At 38.8% G+C, this 20,914-nt stretch overlaps 1 protein-coding gene across 1 annotated transcript in view; it reads left to right on the top strand.

Annotated features, from left to right (window-relative positions):
* ST8SIA4 (ST8 alpha-N-acetyl-neuraminide alpha-2,8-sialyltransferase 4) overlaps nt 1-19,933 on the top strand; it is a 50,978-nt gene extending 31,045 nt beyond the window's left edge. Inside the window, exon 5 of the mRNA XM_058827512.1 lies at nt 15,180-19,933. Within this exon, the coding sequence (XP_058683495.1) occupies nt 15,180-15,462 (283 nt within the window). The 3' untranslated portion in view covers nt 15,463-19,933. The remainder of the gene's footprint in view (nt 1-15,179) is intronic.
* Nucleotides 19,934-20,914: the final 981 nt, after the last annotated feature.

Below are 20,914 nucleotides of genomic sequence, written 5' to 3'. Positions count from 1 at the left end.
TTAATCCATAAAGTGAGAACTATTTCCTTTTAAAATAATTTAAAATGCATTTACACAACCTGGTTGTTTTATCCTTATTAAATTCTGCTTTGTTTCAATCTTTCAGTCTAGTGAAGTGGTTTGACTCATGATTCCTTTTTTTCTTTATTTGATATATAACAGCAGTAATAAAGTGAAAAATAGTAGATACCTACCTACTCTATGCTTCTTGATGCAGTGCAGATTTAAAGTGTATGAAACCTGCATAAAGAAAATAAAGCAAGTTGTACAATGCAGAGAACACATTTCTATTTTTTTTAATACTAGCCAATAATGGCAAAGATTTTTGTCATTTTTCTCTATGCTCCTCTCATAGATAGTTGAAAGAGAAGGTGATGCAGAAGACTGTCACATCAGAAACCAAGCTAAAGACAGAAAATCTTCGTGGAGTAAAAACATCCATTAATCTTCTTACTTGAAAATCACAGAAATTTCTCTTGAGAAGTTACTGCATGTAAAATCAGTAGTTGGATCTGCAGCCTTCCACATAGGTGTCATATATTTGTTTCTAATGGATTGTAGAAGTGACTGAAAACTGTTTTTTCCTTGGTATATTGCATGTCCTTGTGAAACCGGTTGATGGGTTTGACAGAGCTCCAGTCAAATCCCATTGCTATTTAATGGGCATTTTGGTTGGCATTGTTTGCAAAGAGGTAGAATTTAATAGGAAGTGATCAGTGAGCTTTCATTAATTCTTTAAAGACACTGGTCCTTTGGCATGTGGACTCCTCTGTATTGTTTAAGTGTGCTTTTCATATTTAATGGAGTTTGAAAGGCAGTCTGACACTTTGAGTTCCACATTAATTTGTGATGCAGCAAATTGTTTCTGTTCAAACACATTCTTCAACACGTGATTGCGCATGCTTCAGTGAATGCTTTTGACTGGTCAAAGGTTTTGTGTAATCTTGATGCTAAGGAGTAACTTCTTCCTCCTTCATTTACTGAAATTGTATGCTTTTATTTGTATGAAGCCTCTCTTTGTCGGTTGGTTAATTCAACGAGAACCATGATGTTATAAATGCAATGGCAAAATAAGGTCAATAAAAAGCAATTTGTTATAAAACAATTCAAGCACCTGCAATGAAAGAGAAAAACCACAATAAATAGGTCAGCGCAGCGCTGGGTGGACAGGGGTCTATACCCAAGGTATAGGTGTTCCCAAATCCACACCGTATGGGCTGCAGTCTGGGGTTCTTATAGGGGTTTTGTGCCCTGAGGCCAAAACTCCGAGCAGTCACTGTTCAACAAAGTGTCTTGATGGTTGTTTGAATGGATTTCCTGGAACCGGCGAACTGAATCAATAGACAGTGGGGCAGAGTCTTCTCATATGTAAAAAGCTCCTGGGTGTTCCTTGATTTCATCGTGGTTTGGGCCATCAGGACGGAGTGGTTGGCTCCGGGGTTGGAGCCGATGAATATCTCGGCTGGGCTTCTTTCTTTGTCTAGTTTGATTGCTCCCCACCTGCAGCTTGTCAGGCTTGTTCAGGTCCTGTGATGAGTATCTCGTCCGGGCTTGTTTCTTTTGTCCAGCCTGATGGCCCGTGTCCTGCTTATTCTTTTAGGCTGATGGGTGCCGGCTAGGATCATTATCCCGATGCCGTAGAATTGTTCTCTCTAAAATGGATGTTTGCAGCGGGACCTAGGGAGGAATCCCTAGTCACACTATATTTTTTATTTTCTCATGTTATTATACTACAGATATATTTATTTAGGTCTTTACGAATTTTTATTCATAACTATATTTATTACAATGATGTCTCACTTTTGAGACAAATTTGAGAGGACACACTGTAATGAGTAGTCTCCTAAAGAGTTTAACTAAGCCCCCTGCACCAATAGAAAATGAATACTAATAGAGGAAAGTGCAAAAAAAACCCAGCAGTTTATTAACAACAAAATGGCCTACAAGGTGAGGAAGAAAAACAACACCGAACCGTCAGAAGTCATGTTCCACCCCGCACTCTCAGAGGAATGAAAACCCAAAAATGCCCAGAGAATGGTGGAAATGCTGGAGAAATACCTCTTCCCGACAGGTGGTGCGGGATGGTGCCAGCTTTCACTCCTAGGGAAGTGGAGCTTCCACAGAGGAATTCCAGCAGGAGGCAAAGCCCTGGTGTCTCTCTGGCATCATCCTCCTCTCCACAGCAGTCGTGGAGGGTGAAACAGCTGGTCTGGAGCCTCTTGGTGTGCTTTTTCTCCCTCGGCTCCGTGGGCAGCCCTGCTCCCAGCAGTCCCACTCCACTCTCAGCCTGCCCCTGTTGAGTTCACCTCAAGGCAAATCAAAGATTCCTAGTGCAGCTGCTCCAGGCCAGGGAAGGGAAAGGCTGCCTTGGGCCAAGCAGCCAAGCTAACCAAACAGAACTGAACCTCACAGAGCCATGGAACACCTGGGAAATGAGTCTTCAAACATGCCCACCAAAAGCCCCAAAGCTCCCTCCTCCCCAGCCCAACACAAACACAGTCTTAGGCCTTAAAGGTACAACTACCATTTTTGAGCATAAAGCAGAGGATTGTGGAATAGACTATCATCATAAATCACCCCGAGAAAGATTGTAAAATCAATAGCTTTTGTATCTGATTCATCTACTCTGGTTCATTGCACTGATCAAATTTAAGGTCCTGTAATGCACATTTTCTTTAACAATCTCTACAGAGGAGACTTCTGTTTGTATTGATTAAATCGAAAGAGACCAGGTTTTCTATACAACTGAAGTTTGTCTAAGAAGCAGCATAGCACTGAACATGTTATTTTACTGTGTCCAGCCTGATATTAGGTATTCTTGACTTCAGCTGTAAAGGGCAGCTCGCACAAACTGAAAGCAGGTTAAAACTGTTTATAGTCCAATGAGCAAAGAGCATCCTGACCATATTCTAAAATTTACAGGCTGCACTTTTCAACATGAGTTTCAGTATCCGTGCCATTAATGAAATGGTTTCAGATGTGGGCAGAGTACTCATACTGGGATCATCTTGATAAATTTTGCCCTGTTTCTGGGCATGTAATATAATATTCCATAGCAGGGACCAAAAAATCCCAAGCTGAGCCCCTCTAAAAGCAACTGACTCTAAAACACATTTCCAGTTGTAGCCCTGCTTAAAATTTAGTTGTTTTCTTTTGCCTACATTTATAACTGTTTATTTTGTATTGGGCCCAGAAAGAAAATCCAATACTACTTTTTGTGCCAAGCTTTTTCTTTTTTAGGGTAGAGTTAACCAGGTGATTTAAGTTTTTAGAAAATAGTCTTTCAAGAATACAGACCTGTGGAATGGATGTTCTAGACACCAGATAAATTATTTTGAAGTGATAAAGGCAGAATTTAACAATTTGAGTGGGCCCTTCCATTTTTGTCTTCCTAATTCACTACTATGCATAGTGGGCACTGCATTTTATTCTTCACATATTAGATCTTCTGGACATGTCTGTATTTGCGTTGTTTTGAAAAGAGAGAAAACTAGTTGGATAAAATTTTTATGTTACAGAAGTATATTCATTGGCCATTAGAATAAGAACAGATATTCCCTCAGCAGCAAAAAGTAGATCTAATGGTGAAAGCTGGAATTAGGGCAAGTTATTAATTTTAAATACACCTCTCCAGTAATATTCTGTTCAAATTTTCATAGGAAAAATTCTAATCAATTATAAGTTGTTGTAATGACTTCATAAAATATGAAGAATTAATACTTTATATAATGAATTTTATTTCATAAAGTATTAAGAATTTATGTACGTTTTTGAAATCCATATTTTATTAATTTAATCAGAAGTTACCTGTGTGTTTCAAAGCACTTGGCAATGTCCCCAGTCACTCTGATATACCTTACTGTTGCAACTTTACAGAAAGGTTTCATAGTTCTTTTTTAGTCTACTATCCTTTAACTGAATTTGTTACATCTTTGTTCCACCGAAGATTTCTCCATGTTCTTAATTTGACATTGCTTTCCCAGACAACCTTTCACTAATACAGTTGAAGAGTTTTATCCAGCCAGTTGCACTCTTTTTACAAACCTAATTAGTCTTTCACTCCATTTGCCTATATTTGGCATGGGAGATAGGTAGGTCTTTTTGTGGTAATTTTTAATGAAATATTATGTAATTTTTGTTATGCCCTTACCAATTTCCAGAAAAAGTCAAAACCCCAGGACACAGTTTGGGGTTCAAGATTAATGAAGTTCAAGTTTAATATGAACATTTGCTTTTAGATACCCCATGGCATTGGCTGTATAACCAAATTACTGTGCAGAACATGGTTAAAATTAATTTCTTGTCAGCGGTACCTTTGCTGACCTAAGACATTATCAAGGTTTCCTGTCAAGGGACTGCTTCAATATTCTTTCTGAGGCTGTTTATTTATCATCCTGCACAATCTCTGCTGGAGTTGCCCTTGTAATCCAGGTGGGGTATACTTTTGGGTTCAGATTTCTCAGTTTAGCTCCAGAAATAGAAGAAGTCACAGAAGACTGGGCTTGTATCGCTGTCTTGCACCTTGAGGATGGCTGCTGATATCAACTGTCCTGATGCCACAGACAAAATCCCTGACAAGGAAGCCAACCAGTGTCACAGCTGGTCTGGATCAACCTCTAGGTCAATAAAATGTTCCAGTAGGAGGGAAGAGCAGCTGTGTCTCTTGTGCTACCACTAGGTGAGAAAGGAGCCCTAGAAGATGAGTGGAGAGCAAAGGAGTTATTTCTAGCAGTTGTTACCACTCACAGCCAAACTTTTTCTTCAGGGGAGGAGTCTACTTCTAAACCAGACCCATCATGAGCATGAGTCAAAATACAAGCTTAGGCTATAAAGGTCCTAAAACCTGAAATATCTCTTTCCTGTGACTGCCTTCTCATGTTGTTGTTAGGAAATTCTGGAACTTTCCTGTACACTACACGTGTGGGGATTTTTTGCCTGACACTTTTTCCTACTTCCAGGCTTATTTCTCCCACCTTCACATAAGTTTCTGTGTGTGGAATAGTGGTAGGTAATCTTGTTTTACTGATTTTTTTCAACCAATCAAATATTGTTGTGTTATCTTCAATCTGCTTATGAATCATCCCTTTGATTCATTGCTTCTGTTTAATCCAAACTAATACCGGTACCCTTTCTAGAGAAGAAAATAAGTAATATTTACACCCTATGCAAGAGGAGAAAAGGCCAGTGACTCACTCTGAAACAATTTGTAGCCCTATTTATTTAAAATGTAATTGCATTCTTTTTACCTACTTTTATAAGTATTTAATTTCTTAGAATTGGGCCCAATATGCTCTCCAGAATGGCAATCCCATGGAATTTTTCCAGCCAAGGTTTTTTTCTTTTGTTACTGTGATTTATAGTTATAGACATAGGTAACTAGTTTAGCTTCTGAGGTTCCATGCAGAAAGAGTGAAACAAAGGAGGACTATGAAATTATGGCAAATAGTTGTTTACATTCAATATTCAACTTGATTGTTCTAGTTCTTTCTAATTTATCAGATTCGTTCTCTTTTGTGTTTTATCATTGCTACTGTATGTTGCCACAGACACTGTATTTCACTTAGATTTGACTGTTTATGTACCATCTAAAAACATCTGTCTGACCTTGCAAATCCTTGTAAAGGTTCTTGAGCACCATTTTTACATCTATTAGTCACACTGTTCAAATGCTCTCCAACATTTTTAAGGTTTTATCTTAGTCCTTAATTTTTCCATATTTTTAAATGGTTCCATGGAACAAGATAAAAAATAAAGAAAATAATAAATAGTCATCTTAACTGTTGGAATGGTTAAAGATAGCAAAAAAGCCCAGAAATGCTAGCAGTTTCCAACAAATGTATAACAAAAAATAGTTCACTTGATGCAGGTTCAGTCTGTATTACTTAAAAACAGATTGATTTGAAATTACACACAGGCACATTGACTTCAATTTTATAATTGTGAAGGTAGTTCATTAATTTATAATGTCTATGTGGGGAGTAAAAGAAAAATTGTTGCAATCTTTTTGTTTATCACTGGTGGTTTCTAGCTTATGGCTACAAATTGATTTAAAAAAAAAATTGAAAATGTTTTTTGAGAGATTTAGGACTTCTTAAGCTGAAGGAAACCTTAGCATGTCTTCATATGTATGTGAGCTGGAAATTCACACTTGCAGCCCAGAAAGACAGTTGTATCTTGGGCTGCATGAAAAGGAGCAGGGCCAGCAAGTCGAGAGGGTTCATTCTGTCCAATTTTGTTCTGCTGAGACCCCACCTGGAATTGTGCATCTGGCTCTAGAATCTTCAGCAGAAAGAAGACTGCTGCTACAGATACAGAGCAGCAGCACAGAAATGATCAGAGGGCTGGAGCATCCTTCCTCTGAAGACAGGCAGAGAGAGCTGGGCTTGCTGAGCCTGGATAAGAGAATGCACCAGGGAGACCTTACTGTGTCCCTCCAGTACCTGAAGGGAGCCCACAAGAAAGCTGGGGAGGGAGACACTATTAACCTATTTCTCCAAGTCAGTACGAAGGACAGTGGTTTTGAGCTGAAAGAAGGTAGGTTGGAGTAGACAGAAGGCATAAATGTTTTATCATGAGGGGTTTGAGACACTGGAGCAAGTTGTTCAGGGAGTTTGCGGATGTCCCATCACTGAAATTGCTCAAGGCCAGGTTGAATGGAGCTTTGAGCAATCTGGTCTAGTGAAGTAAGTCCATGCCCAGAACAGGGGGAGAGGACTGATTGATCTTTAAAGGTGCCTCCCAACTGAATCAATTCTGTGATTCTCTAATTCATTGAATTCTATGTTTTGCTCCATTATCTCTACAGTAGACATATATTGAGCTCTGATGGAGTTTCAGCTCTTCTTAAAGGGCTTTATTCCTTTCAATGAAAGAGGGGTCTTTTGTATGCTCTTTGAAAATATTGTACACTGAAAACTTTCAAGTTGATCTTGTGCAAACACTCAGCAGTGCTTTTGTGCTGGCTGTCACATTTTCTGTGTTGTTGTTCACACTTTAATTCTTTCATACTTCAGATTCCTTGTGGAGCATTCTGCACAAAGCATCTCATTAAGAAAAAGACAAATAGTGCATTTTTAATTAAAACATTCACACAAATTGAGATGGTATATTGAAGGGTTGTTACTATCATTGGTGTTGTCTTGGTTCTAGAAGACAGGTGTCTGCTAGGGAGAGCAGAAGCTTCCCTTGGGATGAAAGAATGTAGACCCCCCTCCCTCCGAATTATTATAATTTTGAAATCAAGGGGCTTTCAGGCAGAGATCTGGGGATAGGAATAACAGTTCTTTACTAGTATAACCAGGCAAACAAACAACAATAACTACAGCAATAACAAGAAAACAGAACCAGGGACCCCGGGACAGCTTTCTCGGCTGAGATGGGATGAAGGAGAGGCTTTGTTTTCACAAACCCCTCGGGCAGTCAATCCCGGTGCTCCTGCAGGGCTCCGAGGAACAGTCGGCTGGAACAGCAGGGATGAGCTGAGATCCTGGGCCGGTGGGTGAGGTGGATCAGCAGCTCCACAGCGGTGCCTGGCACTGCCACACGTCCCAGCAGGACAGGGAGTGCGAGGCCACCAACAAAGAGGGAAGAAGGAGAAGAAGCAGCAGCTCCATCTGGGTGATGGTGAAATTCTCTTCTCTCCACCGCAGCAGCTCCGCGACCCAGCAAACGAATGTCTTTTCCCGAAGCCGAAGAAAGCCAGCCAAAAACTGTCCCCACCCTCCTTTCCTGCCCCCTTCCCCCCTGGGCCTGGCCACTCTTTGTACTTTATCGAGAACCCACTAAATACCCACAGTTAGGTTGTCTCCGCAGCTAATGGGTAAAAATTCCACGGGCAGGCCAGAACAACAAACAAAACAAAAAAAGGACACTTTACCCTCAACAGGTGTGATTAATCCCACTGAACACAAGAAAGCACAAGAAAATGATTTATTCTTTGAATTAGAGGAAGATATTTGCCCTAAAACCTTATTTAGAAAACAGATGTTGGGTCCAAGAACATAAAAGTGGCTATTTAAGAGATCCCTTTCTAGCCTGTAGTCTTACTAGTGCCGGGTGCCATCACAGAAACAGAAGAATAATTAGAAAAAAGAGGAAAGATTACCTTGAGATACATACTCCCATCACCAGCAGTTTAGCAAACCTTTGAGAAGGAGCTTCATCAGCACCACTGGGTTGTGAACATTGACAAGTTGTGGGTTTTTTAGTCAGTTGCCAGTAGCATCCAAGACATTGTATTGCCTTGAATTCCCAGTTCAACATTGTGTTACCTTCATCTGTTTATTTCAGACCTGCTAATAAATTACTTTACTGAGTCCATAACTTTTTATGTTACAGTGCTTATGTTAAAGTAGTAATAAAATTCCTATTTAACACCTTCACCACTTAATAACTTTGGAGTGTTTTGCCATCTCCCCACCTAGTTGTCTTCTTCAAGCTACTCTATATCTTTTCATACAGAAGTTACTTTATTCTTCTAATAGCATATGTTGCTTTACTCTGTGTCTTGTCCTGAGGTATTTTTTGAGGGAGTTGTAATCAAAACAATATATACATCCTTGAGCTTCTCACACAGACACTTTTGAGTAACACTGAGATGTTTTGTCATCTTTCAAAATATTTTTTTCCCCTTACCTTCCTATTAATGTTAATATTTTTACTTCTCGAATACCGTATATGATTTCTCAGATCATTTTAAAAATATTCTCTCTGTCTGTAAAAGGAACAGTATTTCAGTGGCAGCCAGTTGTGTTGAGGAGGTTTTCTTGGAGATCAGCTTGGACATCTCAAGAAACATAGCTCAGTGTAAAATCTTCTGAGCTATTCAGACTTTAAACATACATGTTTCCTCAAATTCAGTCCTGTCCAGAAACAGGGAATTCAAAATCCATTGAAATATGTGCAAACAGATACTGGTTCTATTTATGCTATGACATCTTATGGAATTTATAGATAAGGCAAATAAAGATGCTAAGTACACTTAATTACCTGGTATTTGAATGTAACCCATCATATCTGATTTTCTTTGTCTGAGACAACACTTCACTGAGTACAGCCATGGGAAAGCACGTCCCATGTTTTAGTTTAGTCAGAACTCATCTATTCCACAATGGCAGGATGAACAATTGTAATTTGAATACTGCAGTATTCCTATGTTATGATGATTGGCATCAATTGTTGCATGCATTAGTCATTGTAATAGAGTCTCCTCAGAAGATCATTTTAACATTAACTATTTTTAAAACAGATGTCTATGGTTTTATGTGTTTAATTTAATTTTTGTCAATAGCTGCAAGAAGTCATTATCAGGTAGTAACATGCTATTCAACTGACATTCTTCCAGCAGTCATGCTGATAGTAGAACATTCCATTTTCATAAATATGAGGATAGATATAGGTGAAAATCTGGTGAATTTGACTGCATATCTACCTACAGGTGGTATTTTTGTGTGGTAAAAACAGTATTCAGTATTTTTAAAAGCCAAAATATTGATGTTCCATATTTCAAAGACAAATGTAAGTGTCAAAGTAATCTTTTAACAATGCTTTTGGTTGTAAATAATTTATCTCATATTCATCAGGGCAGACTTCCACTTTTTCATTGCTTATTTTAAACATAGAGTTTCCCACCTGGTTAAGCACCTTTGGGCCCTCTAAAGCACAAAAGATATTTTCCAACTGAAGCAAGCTTAAGAATGAGCTACAAAGGTGGTCGGGCTGGAGCACAGCCAGCAATGGCTGAGGAACCCTACTTGGACAAAGAGATTGGTCTAACATCTGTCAGAGGTCTGCTAACATTCCTTCCAGTAGGAATAATCTCATGGTTCACATGTTTAGGTTTTGTACCTACTCAATTAAAAATCAATTTTTATATAATTTTTATAGTTTTTGTATTAGTAGAAGCTAAGAAGGATCTTTTACTAAAAATACATTTTTGAATACAGAATTTTAAAATGTCTTTAATTTATGGTGTCAAACTGCATATAAGAACTAGGTTTCATTAAGGTAATAATAATAAAAGGAAGGAAAAAACATGTAAAGCATCTAGTACTACAAAGTTCTAGAATAATGCTGACACAAATCCATTATTGACAGTATTTCTTTCTGGTACTAACAAATACCAAAAATGTCTTGGATTATTTTCATTTTTTAATGTAAAATACAGTTGAAACGTGGAAGAGATCATTGTTCAGATTTTAAAATAATGTGAAATCTATTTGAAATGTGTGTGCTCTGTATAAAGAAATGACTGTAGAAGAGATCCATATTGGACTGTGTAGAAGAAGTCTCAGACATGTGGCCATGGCTCACTACCTAATATGTCTGAAGTGGGTAAGACGTTTTGGAGGCAAAGATGCTTAGATTTGGGAGGAGGAGCTGAAGTGAATGATAGCAGGCATACAAGGGCATTTTTACAGGAACCAGTACCTGCTCAAATACCCCTTCTTTTCGTAGAGGCGGCATTTTTAGCAGTTCTCTGCTGTCAGCAAGGTGACCCTTACTCTTACAGTGTATTGTGGGGTTTTTTAGTTACCTGTTGCCAACATGGTATTTATTAATGGCAGTTTTATAAAATGCAATACATGGACCTAAGTACTGACCTGACTTTCCTTTCATTGCAGAAAGTTCTCTATTACTCTCTACATTTGCAGAGAGTCTGCTCTCTATTTGTCCTTTTTTTCACTTATCCCTAGAGATTACTTTTGACCATTAGTTGAAATTCATGGTGTCTTGCCAGTGTCTTTACTACACTACCATCTGCCATATATTTTAAAGTAATTGGAATAGAGATGTCCTTGAATTCAAGCTACTCAACTTCAAGTCACAGAAATTATAGAATTGAGTGTTTATTCATTGCACATTCACTAATCTTCAATAAATTCAGCCTTCAGGCCCCACAAAGGAGTTGTTTTTCAGCATGAGGCATCAAGAAATTGAGTGCATGTAGTGGTACACCATGTGGCCAGTTGGAGGCTTCACAGTAATGACTATTTTGAGATCCACCCAGTCCTGTCAGTTAAGCTGATTCCTAATCCAGCTGGGAAATCAGGAATTGGTCATGGGTGAAGATCTAGAGGTCAGCTATGAGAAAAAGGAAGAGTTTCTCATTCTATTCTATGCTTAGTTGCTTCCTTCATGATGTAATCTTAGTTAAACAGAGAATGAGTGCATCCCAGAAAAGTAGATCAAGAGAGTATCTTTATGCTTCAAACTAAAGCTGTAATAAAACTCCAGAAACTAAAAACAGGTACAGAAATGAGTATTGGTTAAAGCATCTACAACATCACTTGACCCTTAACCAGCCTCAACTCAGCTTGATATTAGAACAGCTGCCTGAGCAACCGAAAAGTTAACACATATCTTTCAGAACAAAAATCACAAAGATTAAGTGAGATCTGTCATGACTTGACAGTTCTATTAATTCAAGCAGATGTTGGGAGCCAGGAATTGCAAAGATAGGAAGCATAAGCCTAGAGCACTGAGTGCCTCCAACTGTTTAATTTATTGCATTATTTTATTTCTTTTATGTGAAGTATAATTATAAAATTATAAATTTTAAAGTATAAATTTTAAAATTATAATATAAATTTAATTATATTATAATTTTAAATTTTATTATTTAATTTATAATATAATTATAAATAAATTTTAAAATTATAAAATTATAAATTATAAGTTATAAAATTTTTATAGTAGTTACATCAAGTGCTCTATTTTCAGTATATACAGAGAGACAGTTTGGATCTTCTCAATTTTAAGAAATACCAAATAGTTAAACTTCTGTTTTGTATAATACAAATATTATTCAGTCAAATACTGAATATGACAAACAGAAGAGAAGATATGCTTAAATTCTAAGAGCGTCTTCATTGCATCTTTATTCCTTCATTACATACTTATTTCTGGGTGGAAATGCTTAAGTAAGATGTAGTGTTCTTTTCAAATAGTTGCCTATTCATGAATTTAACTTTCTGCATGAGCATCTGTTCTGGAAGGCTGGAATGATAGCAGTGGTACCCTGTAGTACCAGATGCACCAGTTTTGACTGCTCTTTGGCTAGAAACACTCATGTAGATGGATGACTGCATGAGATTAAAGCTTCTCAAGAGACAGCTACCAGTTTCTACAAAAATAAAGTAATTAGCTTTTAATCTGCTCTGCTGTGTCAGTGATACGAAGTGCTGAAAGTGTTCAGATTTATTTCTCCAGCAACTTTTCCTTAATCAAGCATTTATTTTCTAGAATGGAGTCCCTCCTTTGGTTTATCTTGTCTTACAGAGTTGCTGCTTGTCAGACTGAAAAGTAAACTCCTTAGCATGTTATGTCTAAAATGTGATGTTTATGAAGACAATGAAAAATGATACATGCATGTGTCATTTGTCAATGTACCCATTCCCAGTTGCATTCTCTCCTTAAATGTGCTTTTTGCCATGCTGTTTTTACAGCCAAGCAAAATTCTGAGTCCTTCCCTATGCTGTCTTCAGAGAAGTAGTTACTCAGCTCAGAACTGTTTTCTGCTTGCAGGGTCCTTCAGCTTTTAAAAATTGAACTTGAGTATACTGCAGAAAAAACCAAAACCAAGATAAAGCAAAAAAAGCCAGTAACAACAGAAGGAAGCCCCCCCAAAAAAAACCCAAAACAGAACAAAAAAAACCCCAAAGAAACCCACCAAAAATACCAGACTAGCTTTCACATTGCATACCTATCTGTGATTCAAGGCTATGGTTTTGGAAAAGAATGAAACTGAGAAGGCCAGTTTCAATGGAATGGTTAATAAAACTGTTGCATATTATCTGGTGCTTTTAACACACTTCAAGCTTTGATTAAAGATGTAGTTTTGCTGTCCTGTCTCATATTAGGGGGTGGGAGGTTCCTCCTGCTACATCATTAATGCCTTTATAGCACTCGTGATGTGTAATTTTTAAGTTCCAGCCTTACTGTAATCCCATTTAAAACAAGGTTAACTCTGGTCTGGTGAGGCTTGTCTCCCTTGACCTTCTTCCTAGACTGTGGTAGGAGCAATTCACAGCTGATTGACTCGATCTTCTCGAGTGTGGCCTGGCTAGCTCAGTGATGAGGTTTCTCTTCACTCAGGTTTTGAGCCAGCATATGTTTGTGGGGTTCACTGATTTTCTTCAAGAATTCAAGTCTATAGAGTGAGTAAAGAAATCGGGGGCGGGGGAACTCTCTCTCTGGTTTGCATTCCACAGTTTATTTCTGTGAAGGGGAATCCAAAGGACAAGAGACCAAGGGTTTGGGGTCTGGGGGGTCTCTTTTAACAGGGTTTCTCGGAGGGAGGGAACATCAGAGAGAGAACCAATTATTTTTCTCAGTTAGTACATCTTACAAACTTTCTACAAATCAAGATTACACACACCAAGATAAGAAATAAGAGACACCAACTTCTTCAAATGCCCACAAAGGTGTAGGAGTATTCTCCACAGAGGGGCAGAGGGGGAGAGAGGGGGGGCTTGGTTTCCTGGCAACACAGGGGGGGAAAGAAAGGGAAGGGAAGGTAAGCATGCTCTCCTCAGCTTCCATAGCTCAGAGGCATTCTGGGACAGGAAAAACAGAGTTACAAACTTCGATGTTGGAAAGAAGAGTGTCCTGTAAACTTCAAGCAGCTGGAAATGCCAGCAGGGTCTCCCCTCCACTCTATCGGGCCTCTCGCCGTGGAGCTGAGGAGAAAAACTTCACTAACCTTGGTAACTTGAGTCCAGGTAAACAATTAGGAGAAAGAGAAGCTGGGGGGGAAATCACAACTAAAAGATGGGAAAATATACATTTCAAGCTATGAACTACAACAGCTGATAGCTGAGTACAGTGGCACACTACAGTGGTAATACATTTGTGTGGTAAGGCCAAGTAATAATTACTTCCCTTACTTGCAGTCACACATTTCCACAGTCCGATCAGTACAACTGGTGTTTGTCTGAATCAGCAGAATGACCAGGTTTAAGAATCTAAGTGACCTTTTTTATTTCCATAAAGTACTAGTGGACTTTCTATTGAATCAGACCTGGGAGAAGTGTTTTACCGATAATAGCTGACACTGTTTTAATGAGGTTCTGATTTTAAAGGTTAGAGACGTAGAACAATGTTGGTGACAGACTTTGAGGGTACCAACATGAGCTGCGTGCTAGAATCCAGTTAAGCTTCCATTTGTGTATTTGAAAACTCTCTACTGCTTTTAAAGCCATAACCAGACTGCTTGGTCCTGGCTCAGGAAAACTGTCCTGTAGCCTCAGTCAGACCAGTGAATGTTTGAGTGCAAAACAAAACCTTTTAAAAATCAGTAGTGTAAGGTTTTGCTTATCTGGAGACTGCCTTTAACAACAGGTAGTTTTATGTGTTTAATTACAAGTGAGTAAATCGAGCTTCTCTTCTACTGGCTTCTGAAAGTTACATTCTTATACTTGTCATTTCCGCTTGCTTTCTACTTAGACAAGCAATCTGTGACATAACCACTAGGCCAGTCAAATATTCAGTGTTGGGCTGACTCGACCACATGAATTGGATACTACTGAGAGACCGCCAGCTCTTCACCAGTCTTCACAGAAGTAATTGTGAATGCCATTTATTTCTATAATTAACACACCTTTTATAGGGTTTTACAGGGTCCGCGGGCAGAGCAAGCTACTATTGGCTAGCACACACAGGTTTACATTCTTTTCCTTTTACACAAGAATATTGTTTTGGTTTACTCTCTCTTCTGCAGGCAACTTTCAAGGATTTTAGCCCTTAATATCACTACTTATTTCAAAGGCTGGTTTGTGCATACAGGCCTTTACTAATATATAAAATATAGCAACAGGATACCACAACAGGTCAGGTTTTGTAGCAAGAGACTGTTCCCTGATCTTGCTCAGGAGGTGAACTACAGTCTTCCAGCTTCTGCAGACATGATCTTGTGTTGGGATTAAAGCCTGAAGTCCCTTAGCTGGCCAGGTTTTTTCCAGCACTGTGCTGAATAAGGTCTCCCTTAACCTCTTCTAGGAGGAATGAAGGTGCACCAGAACAGTGTCATTACAATCTCAGGTCAGAGAGCAGTTTCACCTTTTCATCGTGTAGAATGAATGCATAGTAGGTAAAATAAGTTCACAGGATTTATTCACATGAAGTTACGTGAGTTTATATGAGTTATATGAGTTTCTTATGCACTTTTTCTTTCTTTGCAGCTATTGGCTGACAAACAAGGTCCACATCAAACGACCCAGCACTGGTCTCCTCATGTATACGCTTGCTACCAGATTTTGTGACGAAATTCACCTGTATGGATTTTGGCCATTCCCAAAGGATTTACACGGAAAACCAGTCAAGTATCACTATTATGATAATCTGAAGTATCGGTACTTTTCTAATGCTAGTCCTCATAGAATGCCATTAGAGTTTAAAACATTGTATGTGTTACACAATAGAGGAGCACTTAAATTAACAACAGGGAAATGCATACAGCAATAAAGCACATGTTAAGTACAACAAATACAGAATACACACCTCATTATAAAGATGTTGTGGAATAGCAATGGGACCACAGTGGGGATTTTTTTCATTACCCACTAACTCATTGGAAAAATGTCTCATATCAGAAGTACATAACCAGCTATTATACCTGTGAAGTGCTATATAACTAAGCTATCTTGACTGCAAGGGTTCAAGTAAGTGCCACTTTCACTAAGAACAAAGCTTGAATGTATGCTCGGTAGTGTTTACAGGATGCAGTGACACATTCATCACGAATTGAAGAAGAAAAAGAGCCTGCCAATTTGCAACTGTGATCAGACAGCCCACACAATACCCAGTGGATGGAATATTTACTTGAGTAAATAAATCAGACTTTGGCAGAAAATATCATGATGGATTTGAGTAGAGAAAGTGAAGTCTGTAAGATCAAACTAATCAGTAACCTCAGCTTTTGTTGCTGTTTTTCTTATTGCCATTGATTGGGTTTTGTTGCTTTTAAGTTTTGGAGCTCTTTCAAGATTTCAAGGATGTTATGAGTAATTTTTCATCTTACGGAATTGTCCTAAGGAAGAAGATTTGTAAGCATGGGAGGGTGGAGGGGAACATCAAATATTTTATCAAGTGTTGTTGTGTTGAATCCTGCTATCACACAATCCTTAACATCCCAATTGTTTTTCTAGATACTGTTGTCAGTACCCATTACATGAAACAACATTTTGGTCTGACTTAAAGAGAAGTTTTTCACTCCTGTACGGATTTGAAGATACTGCATAGGGTGCCCTTGTTTTCACTGCCAAAGATTACTTTTCTACACATTTTTTCCTTATCTTGGAGAAATAGTGTGGATTTATGTTTCTTTGCTGCTTAAGGGAAAATATTCTTTTTTGTTTATATTTTTAAGTATCTAAAATCAAAGCCTCTTTACTACCTTTGCTTATAGAATTCTTCAGAAAAATCTGCAGGATTCAAGAAATTACTTTGTGCATTCAAATATATATGTGCGTGTATATATATATATATACGGTTTTATTCATGGTGGAAAGGAAAAGTCTAAAAAAACTCAGGTGACAGTGGAACTAAAGGAAAAAAAATACCTAGCCAATTATTGGAAAAAAAATTCAGATTATACAGTTCTTTTAAACTTCTAATGCTGTTAAATAATCTGTTTATTTAATATACCTGTTTTGTATCATCGAGGTGTTCTGATGGGTAACTGACTGCAAAAACACAGAGCTGCATTATCTCACAGTTGTTTTTTTGATCATCAGTCTTCTTTATCCAAAACACCAAGAGTTATTTCATTTCCTTCTTTCCAAAAAAAGAGAACAAGCTATTACAGGAGCATAGGAGAGGGTGGAGTGTAAGTACAGCATACATTAAGAAACAAAACTTGTCATCCTGTGATATATTTTAGTGCTAAAGGAGCACATAAATGGATAAACATCATGGTTTCACATCTTTCCTGTTATGCTTGGATAAGGAGGAGGCATGCAGGTATAATATATGGGTATTTTCTTGTTATGTTTTCAGAACTACATTAGGTCCTGGTCTCCAAGTATGATATGCAGTGTATCCGCTGAATTTTGAATAGTTTGAGCAATTTCATATGTATCACCGCTCTCAAAAACATTTACTACCTGAAAATGCTCTTTATTACCCATTTTCTCCTCTTAAGTTCATGTATTTCGTCATTCATGATTGGAGATCTGCGACTATGCAAATTTGGTAGCTAAATCATTACCTTGCAGCCAAATGTTACAGGAAGTAGAAAGTCAGTTCTATGTAAGACACAGTAACATCTTTCCTTACTCACCAGATTCTCCTACCTAGAACAGTTTACTGTGGCCACGTGCTGATGTGCAATGAGTGGTCCTAACACGAAACTGACTGAAACCAAGGCATCGCAAGGAACTGAACAGCCGTGCAGAATTTGTTGTTGATAAACCAGAGGGTGCTATTTGTTCATTATGTACACCTTCATCTTAAGACAAGGTTATTTCTGTTATGAAGGGTGAACATATTCCTGTTCTTGCTGTTAGGGTTTTTCTACTGTTGATCTTCTAAAGCATATTTCATATACATTGACAGAATTGCTATTGAAATAAAGAATTCACAGATTGCCAGTCTCTCAGAAGCTCAAAGAAACATCTGCTCAACTTTGTCTTCTGGGAATGTCTTCTTTCTAGTGTCAGGCCATCAACAAACAGCATGCTCAAGTAGTCTAAAATATTAACTGACAGGTGATTTTGTTCACCTGTGGAAGGTTTGAATAGGCCAGTTGATTTTGTATTTGACAGCAAAGTCAACGGGGACTCTCTTACTCCTTAGAATTAAAAATAAAAAATTGTGGAAATGAATAAACGAAAAGAATAGCATGTAAACAGAAAGATAGGTGAGAGGGTTTCCCTTAAATAGTCAGTAGACAAATTAAACCCTGGCCTAAACCTTGGTTTTTCATGCTTCACATTTGATTTTCTGCAAGTGAATTTAATGTTGGTATATGAGCAATGGAGTCCAGATTTTTATCCTATCACTAAATTTCTCTGACTTGGTTTGGGATAAGACATGACAATAGCACCTGATTCAAAGACAACAGAATTTTCCCATGCCTCCTCAAAACTGGGCCTTAACCTCATCTTCTGCAGGCTTTCTACCTTCAGTACTGCACTCTTGGACACTGTGAGCTATAGGCTCAGGGCACCCTGCTGTCATCCATACCCAACCTTCTCACAGTACTCTCCCCTCAAACCACCACCTAGGTGTGCCTCCCTCCCAAAACCATGGGACTCCACACCAGCACATCTCTTCTCTCACCTGCCTCACGTTATCCTGAGCTGAGGTGTGATGTACTGAGGGGTGGGTCTCAAACTATTCTCTGAGGCAAGTTGCAGTAGTTGTAGCAGTTGCAGCAGTTGACTTTGTGTAGGTTTTCACAAGCACTGGGGTCATTTTACACTACTGTTCTTGCATAAGACCTGTGTCCATGTGAAGCCCAAAGGTTCTGGGAGGCTCCCTGGTGTGTGGTTTGTTGTGCTACAGGTTGTTTTGAGATGGTTTGTGACCCCCAGTTACTGCTTGGTCTGTGGGGACCTGAGATGAGACATGCCCAGGATTTACCCTGTTGTTTGCACTCTACAGCTGAGAAGCTGCAGCAATAGAGTCATTGCAGACACCCTTCTTACCTTTCCCTTACACCTCCTGGGGCTCTTGGAGCATTTCTCTTAAGGCACCCCAGGACCTAAATGGAAAAACAGATTATGTCCACTCTGTGACTTTTTACCTAAAGGTGACCCAGGGCATTGCAGCCAAGTCTTAACTGCTGTATAGAGACTTTGAGATGGAATAGATTTCACTTTGTGGTCCTTCATTGGTTAGCAGTCAACAGCTTAAACCTTCATAGCTGCCTTGGGTGATTTCTGGTTTTTATCTACATTTGCACCTCTGCTGCCCACAGCACAGAGCAGATAATCAATTTATGTTGTAATTACCACCTTTATAATCCAACACTATCGACAACTAATACGAAGTAATAGGATAAAAAGGAAGATCCCTAATGTTGTAATGTTATCTGCCCTGGTGAGGAACAGCTGAAATGCCAATCAGTTGTGTTCACATTTGTACAAATTTATTCTCTCATCAGCTATACCAATTACCTGCTGTAGTTCCTAAATGTACATTAAAAATAAGAACTGGAAACTAAATCCAGACAGCAGAACATGTATATTTTTCTAAAGCTTATGGCAGCTTTGCATTAAATAACCTGATTTCATCCCGATAAATTGATTGTAAATTGCTTATTAAGATACATGTTAATGTTTCTGTGACAGTCTGTCACATTTCATACAAATAATAGATAAATGTTTGATTGTTAACTTTTCAGCCTTGGGACAGTTCTCTTCCACAGCTCTGAGCCACTCTCCGGATAAAAGATCTACTGAACCTTTCAGATCTGAGTCTTACGTGTAATAACGACTGTATCATTCTTTTGTTAAACAAAATAAGCAACATGTGCTTGAGGTCAGTACTTTTTCTCTAATTGACTGTGATTTGAAGAAAAACTGGTGCAGGTTCGGTACCTTTTTTTAGTGGTTGATCTAGCAAAGTGCTAAGCACTCTTTGCAGTGACTTTCCTGGGAGAGAGATGTCCAGGATTTAGATGGGGATCTAGATTAGCGTATTTCAGGATAGAACTCTGAAATTGCACATTATTTATTTTTAAGAGCACTGTTACTTTGTGTAGGGAAAAGCACAATTGTTATAAATGTAGATAAAGGAAGAGCATTTACAGAGATTCCTACCTGCACAGTACTATTGCTACTGAGTGTATGCCATACAATTTAAGTGGTTTAAAGTATTGGTACATACTCTCTCAGAATTTTCATGTTTGACACTGTTAGTCTGATTTCAAGTACAGCTATGGGGATTGTTTTTTATTTGTATAACTGAAAAATAAAAATTTCCTCTCATGTTTTCAGCTATATTCTGTTTCATATTCCTTTGTAACACAGTTATGGTAATTTTATCAATCTTGTGCTAAATTGTAAGAATCTGTGGAAGAGGAGTGCCTGCTCCTTTAAGGTGTCTGATCAGGGACTTTCTCAACACAAAAGGGGATATTAAGAAGAGGGGGAAGCCATAAACAGGAACAGAGAGACACAAACTTGTCTGACCACTAACAAGGGAGGCAGAGATGAGAACCAAAACTGATGAGTCACACAAAATGGTTAGGTTAGAGTGTAGGATTTTTGTATTCCAGTGTGATTTTCTGATCAAGGACTTTGTCAAGTGGGATACTAAGGAGAAGGGGGGAAGCAGAGTATGTGGACCCAAACCTGACAGGCAAACCATAATGGAGACAAAGAGAAGAAGCCAACCTCATCAGTCAGACTGCACAGCTATCAAGAAACTGGGGGCAAATGGTATATTGCAACTGATAAGGATGCAATCCTGGGGATCCAGGATTGTTGGAGGGAAGCTGGTGAGTCTTTGCAAATGGGGCAGTGTGCAGGGGAGGAGGAGAAGAGGAATAGACAGAAAAGGGGCTGGTTGTGTGTAAACGATGGCGGGTCAGTATGCTTGTCTGTCTGGCAGATTCCTAGGGCTGATTGCCCCAGTCCATCTTCAGTCCATTAAATCTCCCCTTACCTTTTTCTCTGTGTAATCTCACTGTCTGTCCCATGCATGTGCTTTCTGGAGGGACCCCGTGCCAGATGAGGGGGGACTGTTGTGAGAGGATTGGGTGCCAGCTGCTGGAGAGCTGGTGAGGGATGTGGGTGCCCCTGGCTTGTGGCGGTGGCTGCTGGAGCGAGTGGTGGGGCTCTCAGTCACTCTCTGTAAGTATTACAAAAAACTCTAAAGAAGCAGCCAGGGAAAATGATAATATCGATACCTCTGAGGTGTCTGTGCTTAGGCAGATCCCAAATCCTGACAAGTTTAGCTGTTTTTAAGG

This window comes from Poecile atricapillus, chromosome Z (genome assembly GCF_030490865.1).
Source record: "Poecile atricapillus isolate bPoeAtr1 chromosome Z, bPoeAtr1.hap1, whole genome shotgun sequence".
In the NCBI taxonomy this organism is placed as follows: Eukaryota; Metazoa; Chordata; class Aves; order Passeriformes; family Paridae; genus Poecile; species Poecile atricapillus.
The sequence above is the reverse complement of the archived record's forward strand: the minus strand, read 5'-3'. Positions and strand labels throughout refer to the sequence as shown.